The sequence below is a fragment of the Alosa alosa genome, chromosome 11 (assembly GCF_017589495.1).
Source record: "Alosa alosa isolate M-15738 ecotype Scorff River chromosome 11, AALO_Geno_1.1, whole genome shotgun sequence".
NCBI lineage: Eukaryota > Metazoa > Chordata > Actinopteri > Clupeiformes > Clupeidae > Alosa > Alosa alosa.
The window spans coordinates 7,928,901-7,940,795 of NC_063199.1; the positions used below are offsets into that span (position 1 = coordinate 7,928,901).

The following is an 11,895-nucleotide window of genomic DNA, read 5'->3' on the forward strand; positions in this document are numbered from 1 at the left end:
GGTTGGCCTGTGCAGTGCATGGAACTTGCCAACAACATCCTCCCCGATCTTGAGAGGTATTCAAAAAAACGTCTATGTCGTGAATAAAAACAGTTGTGAGTTGACTTTCTGCCCGGCTGTGGAATGAAACCGATCCGCGTGTCCACGTGTTTGTGCTATTTGCATCTCATTTAAATATGAGACATCGTCTCGCCTATCGGCTGACGCTAGTCTCAAACGCAAGCTCCATTGGTCAGGTTCGAGTGTGGAAGCACAAATCGGGAAAACCGGTCGCTTTGTACCCGCCCTGCCAGACACGTTGCCTTGGGAGAAGTAACACGGGCACTCGATTGCAGGTCCTCATCGCTGAAACCACGTCCCTCACATCAGCAACTCACTCCCCAAGTATCCTGGATTTACCACTGAACAAAGGAAAGTAGCTAGAGCCCCGCTCCATCCGAGTAAGGTAAGATACCATTGATCTAAAAAACAGCATTCTTTGTGTGCTCTGTTACAGGAGTATGTTAGGCTGCCGTATTCACAGTGGGGAGATCATGTAGACAATAAATGTACAGATCTGTAGATCATCTAATGTGATACCTCAATTGAGGCTTTAGTTTGGTATCTAACTGTCAAGCTTCAAGAAGCAGCAGGGATGGCAAGGCAACGTTACGGTAGGCATACGTGCCAGATTTTACCACATTTATTTAGTGGTCTTGTTGTGAAAGTAACCTAGGCTATGCAGCAAACCCGGTTATTGTGCGCTTCTTTAAAGCCTGTTCTTATAAAATAGTCGTGCGCTATTTTGCGTCATGGAACGCAGAGGTGGTTTAAATGGTGTATGGTAAATTGGAAGAGGTCACAGCATGATATTGACAGCCATTGAGTTTATTGAAATCCGCTCTCCTCTGAAGCTTTTGAATAGTTAGTTTAGATTTCGTTTTAATGTTACACATTAGCCGGCAGGTTGAGAAGGACCCCACCCCTCAGCCCCACAGGTAGTCTATTTAATAATTATACTGGGTGTAGGCCTACTTGTTTGGTACTAGCCTGTTGGACGATTCGGTTTCTGGAAGCGGTGTCATTTGTTTAATGTTTCAACGTTGTAATGGTCGGTAATGGGCTACTTGTCTAGCTCTTGTCTAGTCTTTAAAACGGCAAGACTTTAGTAGAGTTGAAAAGATCGGAATATATTTGATTGAGAAGCTGTTGAGAGTTGTTCTCTCTAGAGACCCTAAAGGCTGTTCCTTAGTGCGTTGACGGAATCGTATCTTTAAAATGATTTTTAATTAGGCTCAATCTGTATAATTTTCTCTCGAATTAATTGGGACAGACATTGTCTGGTATCACCTATCAATAGCAAAGCTACCCTCTCTCCCGTTAGTCACTGACAGCAGAATTTCTCTACATCGTGGTGAGCTTTTTCTTTGTGTCTGTTACGCCAGGACACAGGACAGGAGGGCTATTGCAGTTGACAAGTTTTGCAATATCTCCAATCTGTTAACTTTTGGCAGTGCGTTAATTTGGATAACTGATGGCATGGGTGGCCGTATATGATAAAACGCAGCACTTCTTTGAATGGTCCTTGTGGGGTTATTCGAGAAAGCTAAATGTTCAAGTAACAACCAATGAGAACAGAAAAAAAACACTGGTTGACCGGTCGATCTCAGTGTATTATACTTATAATATTATAAGTGATGATGACATGATGACAAAAGCCTCTAAAGTGAGCACTGGAAATAAGACTTGCCAAGAAGAATGAATTAACTCTCTTGGCATCCCGTTTTGACATGTAGCCATGAAACGTGATTGGTTATGAAAGTGTATAGTAGTCTATAATTGACGCCCTGTTTACTCTGTGTTGTTGCGTGGGTTTATTTTCGGTTAGTCAGTGTGTGATCTAACTCAGGTGAGATCCGTCCCCCTTGCTTGCTCATTGCTCCTTTTCTGCCGCTCACGAATAAGCGCAACATACATGTAATATGCCTCAGCGAAAGAAAGTCGTGATAATGTAACCATTGGACTTTATTGTACCATCAATATAATTGCAATTTTCAACCACATGCAGTCCATTCATTATTAATATAAAGCCTTATCTGTATTGATTTTTTCTGTCCATACATGGTGGACTGCCTTGTGTGTATTTTTGAGAAAAAGACCACACCAACCCCCTCTCATAACAGAGTAACTCTGTCTTCAGAGACAAAGAACAAGGCACCACTTACATTAGCTCCAGACAGTGTGAGAACTATTCTCTCCAGTTTTTTTTTATTAGACAAAGAGACATGGTCACTCTTGTGCATGTGAGAATATGCTGGCTGGCAAGCCGGTTAATGGACGAATATTTGCTGAGAGTGAGCGAGATCGGGCTGATGGAACTGATACCATTGAGCCAGCCTTGTCTGTTGCTGATGGTGGGTCCCCAGACTACTATCCGCAAGTCACGTGTGTGTGTGTCCGAGAGAGACTGTGTGTATTGTCAGTATTTGTGTGTGTGAGAGAGACAAATGATGTGTTAATGTGAGCAGTAAAGAAGGAAATTGTGCCTGAGAGTGTGTGTTCGCGTTTGTGTGAGTATGGGTGTTTGTGTGTGGTCCAGCATGGGTCATAGGAGGCAACGCTCTCACAGGCCAGACTTCAAATGGCCGTCCACACCATGCGCGTATCCTCCTCACCTCCACCGTCTCTCCTCTCCCGAGTCCGGCCACAAGTCACAGATGTGGATTTGGCCATTTCCAATCACAGGCCATCACTGCAGTCCTGAGAGCCATTGTAGCAATGCCTCCTCTCTGGCACTATTGTTTGTGTCCCAGGGTGGTCGTCATGGTTGCGCCGTTCTGGCCGTGTTGAATTAATAAGCAGGCTTTGGGAGACGTGCCCTCGGCCACCTGGTTGGTCACACAGTTCCCTTTCAATAAACCTCTGCCCTGCCCACTTGGCTGCCTAGATAGCCATTTGGACAAATAAAGGGTTCACATCTGCTCTTGGTGCATAGGGCTGTTTATCAAACACAGAATAGATATTCAGGGAAACAATAACAGAATTTAACCAATGGAAAATGTTCTTACCACTTTTTTTGTGTCTTTCAATATCCAGTCATATTTATTATCATCCACGGTATTCCTGTGCTTTGGCTGGATCGTAGCTTTGGCCACTAGTCAACTAAAAGACAATATTTAGTTTGAGAGACAGTAATAATTCAGAGCCAGGCTTCCCAGAGGCTGTGTGTGTGTGTACGTGCGTATGTGTGAGTGAGTGGCTGTGTGTGTACGTGCGTATGTGTGAGTGTGTGTGTGTGTGTATATGTGTGAGTGAGTGTGTGTGTGTGAGCGTGTGTGTGTGAGTGGTGGCTGTTTGCCCTCTGTCTCTGCCGGGGCTCAGGTGTTGCAACTGGTCACTCAAGTCTTCTCGTCTCCTCCTTTCCTCCCTCGTCTCCTTACCCTCCTCTCCTCTCCTCTCCTCTCCTCTCTCTTCTCCTCTCCTCTCGTCTCCTCTCTTCTCCACCCTCCTCTCTGCTCTTCTCCCCTCATCTCTAGTCCTCTCTCCTCTCCTCTCCTGTTTTCTCCTGTCTGTTTGTGGGTGTTAGTGTGGCAGGGCGGGGGTGTAGTGAGTTGGGGTTTATTGTGGCTCAGACTGATGTGATTTACCCATCATGTCTCTCTGGATTTTAAATGCACTCACACACACACACACACACACACACACCACACACACACACACACACACACACACAGCCGTTTAGCTTTCAGCTGGCTTAAGTGCAGGAGTAGGCCATTGTCCAACAAGGAGTATGACCGGGCAAGTCATGCAAATAGTCCTGATTTCTGAAGCTGGCATCTCTGTGTCCACTGTTGGTCTTTTTATGGGTTTTGACAAAGGAGTTCTTATGGTTCTCAGGTTTGCAGTCCCCAAAAGCATCGCTGTGATCATAACTAATTAAGTTATGATAATCATAATGGTAATTTGGGGGTTCCAAACCAAGAGTTTAAAAAAACACTTAATGGATACATTTAAAGATAACTGTTACACAACATTTTTGTGATGCACAGGTTTAGACAGGTAAAAAGCAGATCACCTGAGTGACAAGTGTGTCTGTGTGTGTGTGTGTGTGTGTGTGTGTATTCCTCTCTTCTAGGTCAGTGATGATCAGGATTTGTTAGAGCCTGCAGAGCAGCAGAGGATGTCTTCCTCCGATTCAGACTATTCCATTGATTGGCTGGCCAGTGATGAGGAGGACGCCGAGAGCGAGCAGGGCCTGCACCAATACCAGCGCTCGGACTGCGTGAGGCGGGCCACCTCTTCCTCCTCGGCCACCCCCGGGGTCAAGAGGTGCCTTTCGCCCCCCTCGTCCGAGGACAGTCGGGCGTCATCCTGCGCCCGCCACGACTTCTGTGAGGACAGTAGCATGGTGAGGGAAGAAGAGGAGGAGGAGGAGGAAAGGAGTGCGGTGGGGATGAGTGACCGCTCCACCTGTAGCTCCCCCTCCAGCTGTATGGGCTCGTGTGACGGAGTGGCCGAGTCCCGACGGGAGTGGCCAGGTGCAGGGGTGAGCGGCGGGGACAAGCCCAGGCAACCCTGGGATGCGGAGAGCCCCAAAAAGAGACTGGCACGCAAGAGGGCCCGCAGTTCTGGGGGCCCCGAGCAGAGAGAGGAGGGGCCCCTCACACCCCACCAGAGCGAGAAAGACCGACTGTTCGCCAGCAAGGTGAGTCAGCCTGCCTTCACTGTGTGCTTGTGTGCTTCTATGTTTTGATCTTTGTGTGTGTGTGTGTGTGTGTGTGTGTGTGTGTGTGTGTGTGTGTGTGTGTGTGTGTGTGTGTGTGTGTGTGTGTGTGTGTGTGTGATGAGTGCCTGTGTGTGCTGTTTGTACTGTTTGAGTTGTCATCATGTCAGTTTCCATTGTGTGTGTGTGTGTGTGTGTGTGTGTGTGTGTGTGTGTGTGTGTGTGTGGTATAGAACTGTAAACAGGCGATGCATAGCCGCTTCCAGGAAGGCTCCACCTCCCTGGCTTCCCCTTTAGTCTAAAGCAGAAGTGAGAGTGAGTCAGAACGCGAGACTTCCAGACATGGAACTCCCATTCTACACTGTGTGTGTGTAAAATACACCTTGGTTTGTGGACTGTGTTAAAATTCATCGTAAACGATCAAAATAGTCTCTATTAGGAGGAAGTAGGCCAATACCTAAAAGTCTTCTTTTGCTGGCTGTTAAACAAGCCCTCATCTACACTATTCCACAGTAAAGCACTGACTTGGCTGATTTTCATGAAGATTCAATTTCTAAATTATGGTTAAATAATCTGGACATTTTCCACAGATGAGTCAAGCTGATAAGAATGTGTGTGTGTAACGTGTTGTGTGTGAGGGAGTGTAAGGTCTTAACGTTATTTTAACGGTAGCGGAAGGGAACTCAAGGGGAACTCGTAGTTCTGCTCAAAGACAGAGCGGTTGTTCTTTTCTATTGGGTTGCTGCTGAATACTGAGACAATGGGCCAGGAGACTGAATGGTTTCCTTTGTTTTGTCTTTTTTCCCCTTTAACAGTGCATGGAGCTGCAAAGCTATATCCCCCCTCTGTCCTCAATCTTGAATGGCCTCCGACTGGGACGATATAGAGAACGTAAGTTACTCTGTTGTTTTCTCCATGTTCTACCATGATAGTATTGCACGTATTCTTTCTCATGAAAGAGGGCCACACCGGTGCCCTGTCTGGTTTTGAAGAGTAGTGTCTAAAAAATAAAATAAAGATACACACCTCCTCAACCAGAGGCATGTGTGAGCTCATTGTGAGAAGGTATGGGGGTGAGATTTGAGAAGCGGATGTCTAAGACATACATTGTTTGATGCCAGGCTATCAGATAACCACAAGCCTTTCCATTGTGTGCCAAGTGTCTTGTTTGTTCAGTCACTCATTCTCTTGCACACCCTCGCATCCTCACTGGAACAGTCATACTTTCATACTTTCACTCACTCACATGTTCATTCACAGCCACTTACAACCTCACTTGCACACTCACATGTTCACTCACTCACTCATCCACTCACACTCATTCGCTCACAGACTTGTTCATTCTAACCAACTCCCACGCTTAACTCCTACTTGAATATATTCATACACTCATTCGCTCATTCACACTTCATTTGCACACACACTCATTTGTTCCCTAGTCCGCTGTTGGAGAGTGTATAGTTGTTAATAGCAGGGTGCCGGGCACAGGCTTCAGGGCACTTCCAGGCTCAGTGTTAAGGTAAATCCCCAGAGCTTTCTGCTGAATGTGAGCACGCTCTGTGGTGGACGCCTCGGGAGACTTGAGTGGCCACTCCTCCCCGCTGTGTCCATGGTCACTAGGGGGAAAGCGACACCATGTAGGATGGTGCCGGGCACCCGGCGGGCGGCCATGCAGTAGATCTGTGTGTCTGAGGCCTGCAAAACTGGGGCAGCTGAGGCGGAATCGCACTGGCTGGCAGCAAATGTGTGTTGTAAAGTCTGTGAATATGCCTAACATGCATATTCATACACACAGGCACACACACACTTGCATGCATGTGCACACATATACTGTATGCACACATTCTCACTCTATCTGACACACACACACACACACAAACACACACACACACACGCACACATTCTCACTCTCTCTGACACACACATACACACATATACACACATTCTCACTCTCTCTCATACACACACACACACAAACTTACATTCACACAGATACACACACACCACAGCTCTCACACGATAGCTGAGACTGGAGCCCGTTGAGGGCCAGATCTGAGCTGGAAGCCTGCCGAAGGCAGCTGTTCCTGGGGAGGTCTGTGCTGGGGCTCTGCTGCTGGTGCTGGTGGAGGGGAAGGGAGATGCTCTCATGGGGACCCAGATTTTCTCCAGCTCCACGTCGATGAGCATTAGCCGGGCTGGCGAGCGGGTGGCTGGGTGGGTGGCTGGTTACTCTGACAGCCTGTGATCTGAGCTGGCCAGTACTTTAGTGTCAGAAGGAGGAGAGAGAGAGAGAGAGTTGGATGGAAAAGGGGAGAGATGGAGTGGTAGAGGGAGAGAGAAAGAGAAAGAATGAGAGGGTGAAGAAAAGAAAGCACGAGAGTAACAGAGGAAAGTGGACATAGGGAAAAGGAGAGAAGAGAGAGACCAAGAGGGGGGAATGAGGGAGGGAGAGAGAAAGAGAGAGAGAGAGAGAGTGCGAGCGCGAGCCCTGTGCGACCTCAGACTTCCTGGCTTCAGAGACAGTGAGTCTGCTCTCCCACTCTCTTCACAGGAACCCATCTGCTCCACAGACATCACACACACACACACACACACACACACACACACACACACACACACACACACAGATGGACTGATGGATGAATGGACTTGGGAAAGGAAAAGAAGGAAGGGAAAAAAACAAACCTCTCTCTTTTTTTCACAGGCCTCAGCAGTTTCCAGGAGAGTGTGGCCATGGACCGCATCCAGAGGATAATGGGTGTCCTGCAGAACCCACACATGGGGTAGGTGTCCTCCGCAACACACGCGCGTGCGCACACACACACACACACACACACACACACACACACACACACACACACACACACACACACACACACTCAAATTCCCACTTGCCCAGAGACTCACATACCCTTTTACAACCACACACTCACACAAACGTACATTCACTCACACTCACTCAGAAAAAAACCTCCACCAACAGTATCCGACACACACACACACACACATATATCCACAGTCATTTACACCGCTCATGCCGCAAATCATTTACTGCACTTTTACTCTTCTCTCCCACGGGAATGGAGGCCAATCACACACACACACACACACACACACACACACTCTAACATCTGTGTAAGAGCTAATCCATGCATTATAAGGGAGTGGAGGAGGAGGCAAGAAAGCATGATCAGGAGCAGTGTGCGTGTGTGTGTTTGTGTGTGTGTGGGGGGGGGGGGGGGGTTCTCAGCAGAGTTGAAGTAGAAAGGATAATCTCTGATGTGTATCCACCTCAGTTAAGGCCCATGTGGTGCAGGTCCCCAGACTACTCTTAGAATACACACACACAATATCACATACACACACACACACAGGCCTGCATGCACACACACACACACACACACACACACACACACACCCCTGCACCAGCCTTCTGTGCTGGTACAGGACCTTCCAGTATGCTTGGCTCTTGTGCCAGCCTGAGTCTCTGGGCACTAGAGCTGAATGCACCAGCTCAGCTCATTAAGAATGTACTCAGGTTACCTTTAGGGAAACGGCACACTATTCCTCTGATGGTAGCCTCTGCACACACCCAGCATAATGGAGTATCATGATGCAAGAGGTGCGCGTGTGCGAGCTCTGCTAGTGTATGTGTTGCAAGTACCCTGCCTTCATTAAGTGAAGGCTGGTGCCTGTGAGGGATTGGCTCTGTGGTGAGTAGTCATTATGTATAGTAGTTTTGCTCTAAGTAATGGGTGTTTGAACAATATTGAGGCACTGGTACTCTGGTTCTAAGATAATTTCTGTTTGGCTTTTGTGTACATAGGTCTCAGACCTTGTTGAAGACATAAACAGTTTAAATTGAGTAGCTGGATGGTCTGAGTAGCATTTATTTTCAGCCCAGCAGAGTAAATATCACACAGTTTCTACTGCTTTTTCCTTGTGTGCTGGGGGTGAAAAAGCTCACCGCAGGTTTTTCATTGAAAAGGAGCGATCAAAGAGGTAGGGGCACACTGGTTTGGGCGGCAGCCTAATTTAGGTCATCTGAAGTTGGCATGTAGCCAACCCCAAAAGCCCCACACACCAGATGCTCCTCGCCAAGGCGAGACAAAGAGAAGGCGTGCCAGCCTGCCTCCAGAACCTCCAGGGGCATAGGGTGGAGGCGGGGCACTAAGGGTTTTATTTGGGGGGTGGGGGGCTGATTGCGGGGGTGGAAAAATGACTCTTCTGCCTCGCAACGTCCCTTCAGGATAATCTCGCTCATAAATTGAACATGCCAGGAATGGCAGCTCAGCAGGTAGAGCCTCATCATGTGACTCAGCAGGTAGACCCTCATCATGTGACTCAGCAGGCTAATCCCCATCAGCCATCTGCCAGGGGCCACTGAGAACTAATGGGCACAGTCGAGACCCAGCCTTAACCTGTGTGTTTGTGTGTGTATATATGACTGGTTGTGTGTGTGTTGTACGCTTTGGTGTGTGTGTGTGTGTGTGTGTATATGTACCTAATCGTATATTTGTGTGTGTGCATGTGATTAAGCGTGCACCACTCTACCTTAGCGCTGCTACTCTCTGCATGTGTGTTACGTGGAGGTCTGTTTGCAGTCTTAGGGGGTATTTTTAGCAGTGTGGGTAACTAGTGGTACTGGTGTATGCCACATGTGAACACACTTGTGTGAAAATGACACAGGAAGCCTTTCACATCTTGCCAGGTGTATGTGGGTGTGTTGGCGTGTGTGGGCGTGATTGACTGAAAGTGTCTATTTTCACTTAAATTCTAGACTCTGTGAGTGACTGAGAGTCTCTCCTTTCCATGTAGTCTTTTGCAAAAACATGCTTAACTGAAGAAAGATGGATAGCTATGGAGGAGACACTTTTCCATTTACACTTAGTCATTATTTTCTTTGGATGTGAAACACAGAAAAATAAAAACTGCAATTCTCTTTTTTCTTCTGTCTTGCAGTGAGCGCTACATCAACATCATCCTGAAGGTGGAGGAGATGCTAAAGAGTTGGTTCCCCCACATCAAACCTGTCCAGCACGCCGACAAACACACATCAGTGGGCGAGATGGAGCCCCTCTCCAAAAAACAAAAGGTAAAGGACGTGTGTGTGTTTTTGTGTGTGTGTGTGTGTGATGTCACCACAAAGGTAATGCCTGTTAAGGACACACACCTCACTCCAATCCACCAGTCAGTCACCTGTGTGTGTGTGTGTGTGTGTGTGTGTACATTCTGTGGTCACCTTGCATAAACACAGAGGCGCCAAAAATACCCATTATTCTTTAATCACTGGCGAGCAAACGAATGAGCAAGTCATCGGTGCAGAGGGGATTAGGTTCTATTTCTGTAGTTGTGAGCTATTACACGCTGTCTCATGTTCGCTAAAGAACAATGACTGAGAAGACAAGGTAATTTGGGACAATCATCATCCCCGAGGAACACATAAAGGTCAGGCCACATCGAAGGGGAAAAACACCTTCCACAGTTTGTTTTTGAATGGGTGAGGAGCAGAGAGAAGTTGGGCTGGTGTGGGCTGGGCTGTGGCCGCTCCTATTTTAGCCGTCAGGATTCTCCTCCAGAAATAGTTGAGGTTGAGTGTCCTTTTGTGTGCTCCCTGAGTGAACTTCTTGTGAACTTTGAGAAGGACATTTAGTCTTTTTGGTTTACCTTTTCCAGTGCCTTAAGATAAGCAGACAATAGGCTCCTAACTGTACCAGTAATGTCATGCCTTATATTACCTCCAGATAGGCCTCTAGTAGTAATGCTGCACTTGTGTGATCAGGCCCAGTTTATAAGACCACCGCTGGTCTCCCTCTCCCAGCTGTCCTCCTGTGCCGCTACGCCTGAGAGACGCGGCGTCTACTAACAGCCTGTAATTTTCCTCCTCTGCAGTTCTCCCCGGCTGCACTGGCTCGGCCCGTCGTCATGGTGACACCGGCGTCGGCCTGCGTCATCCACCCGGCGGCGGGCGGCGGGCGCTGTGCGTGTGGGATCTGACGCCCCCCGGGCCCTACTCGGCCACCAACCTGAAGTGGCTGCACACGTCGCCCATTTGTTCGCTGACCGCCGAGCATGCCCAGGGGACGTCCCTGCGGACAACGACGGCGACGGCGGCGGCAGCAGCGGTTCCACCTTCCCAACGGGACCAGGACCTCACGCAGGACAACGCAGTGTCCTCCAGCACGGACGCCGCCAAGGGCACTGTCGCCGGCGGCAACAACAACAACACCACGCGCGGCAAAACGGACTCACTGTCGCTACGGCAGGCGGCGCGGCCCCGGCGGCCCCAGGCAGACCCCCACTGGGGAAGATCAACGCTCCCTGTCTGGAGAGACTTCTCAAGGCCACGGAGAGCATCATCACACAGAGGGGCACCGGAGGGGTGACGGGCAGCGGCTGGTCCTAGTCCACAGCCTCGGGGCTCCGAGCCAGAACCCGAATACGAACTAGAACCAGGCCAGCACTGCCCCCACATGGACACACACACACAAACACTCTCCCACATGTTCCCCACCATGGGTCCCCACCACTCTGGTCAGAGGCCAGAGTCTGTGTGCTCACGCCGAACCCCAGTCCAGCCTTCGGGAGATGATCGAGAGAGGGAGATGGACTGAAAGAAAGAGAGAGAGAGAGAGAGAGAGAGAGAGAGAGAGAGAGAGAGAGAGAGAGAGAGAGAGAGAGAGAGAGAGAGAGCGCAGCAGTTTAGGGGGGAAGAAAGAGGACTTTTAGGGGAAGAAAGAGGACTTTCATACAGAAACAGGGGTGTCTGTGAAAAGTTAACTGTGTGTGTGTGTGTGTGTGTGTCTGTCCTCATCTGACTTAAGACTGTATTTGCATTAAGTTCTCCCTCTATTGCATTTTTATTTCTGGTGTGGTTGCGCTTCCCCTCTTTCCTTTGAGTGCACTGGTTGGTGCGATGGACAGGACAGGAAGAGAGTGCAGGAGAGGAGAGGGGGGCTTTGGGAAGGGAGGGGAGAGGAGGGGTTTCAGATGATCTTTTGATCTTTTGGCTCGCAGCTCTGCGCTCCAACAGCCATTCCTCCTGTCAGCAGTTTTGTTTGCGGGCGGGGTGATTTTGTGCCGTTTGGATCCGTTGGTGCAAGTGATCCTCATGAAAGCAGCCATTACTTGAGAAAGGGATTTTTTTTTTTTTTTTTTTTAAGGAGGGGAGCAGTGGAGGTTGGAGCTACTTC

The 11,895-nt window shown here is 48.7% G+C and overlaps 1 protein-coding gene across 1 annotated transcript; it reads left to right on the forward strand.

Moving 5' to 3' along the window:
• Positions 1–100: 100 nt before the first annotated feature.
• Positions 101–11,346, forward strand: LOC125303414. Its single transcript, XM_048257173.1, is given in 8 exon segments — positions 101–445; positions 4,115–4,684; positions 5,518–5,593; positions 7,407–7,485; positions 9,665–9,797; positions 10,595–10,630; positions 10,672–10,851; positions 10,854–11,346. Coding segments are annotated over 7 exon segments (1,284 nt in total). The 5' UTR covers positions 101–445; positions 4,115–4,159; the 3' UTR covers positions 11,109–11,346.
• Positions 11,347–11,895: the final 549 nt, after the last annotated feature.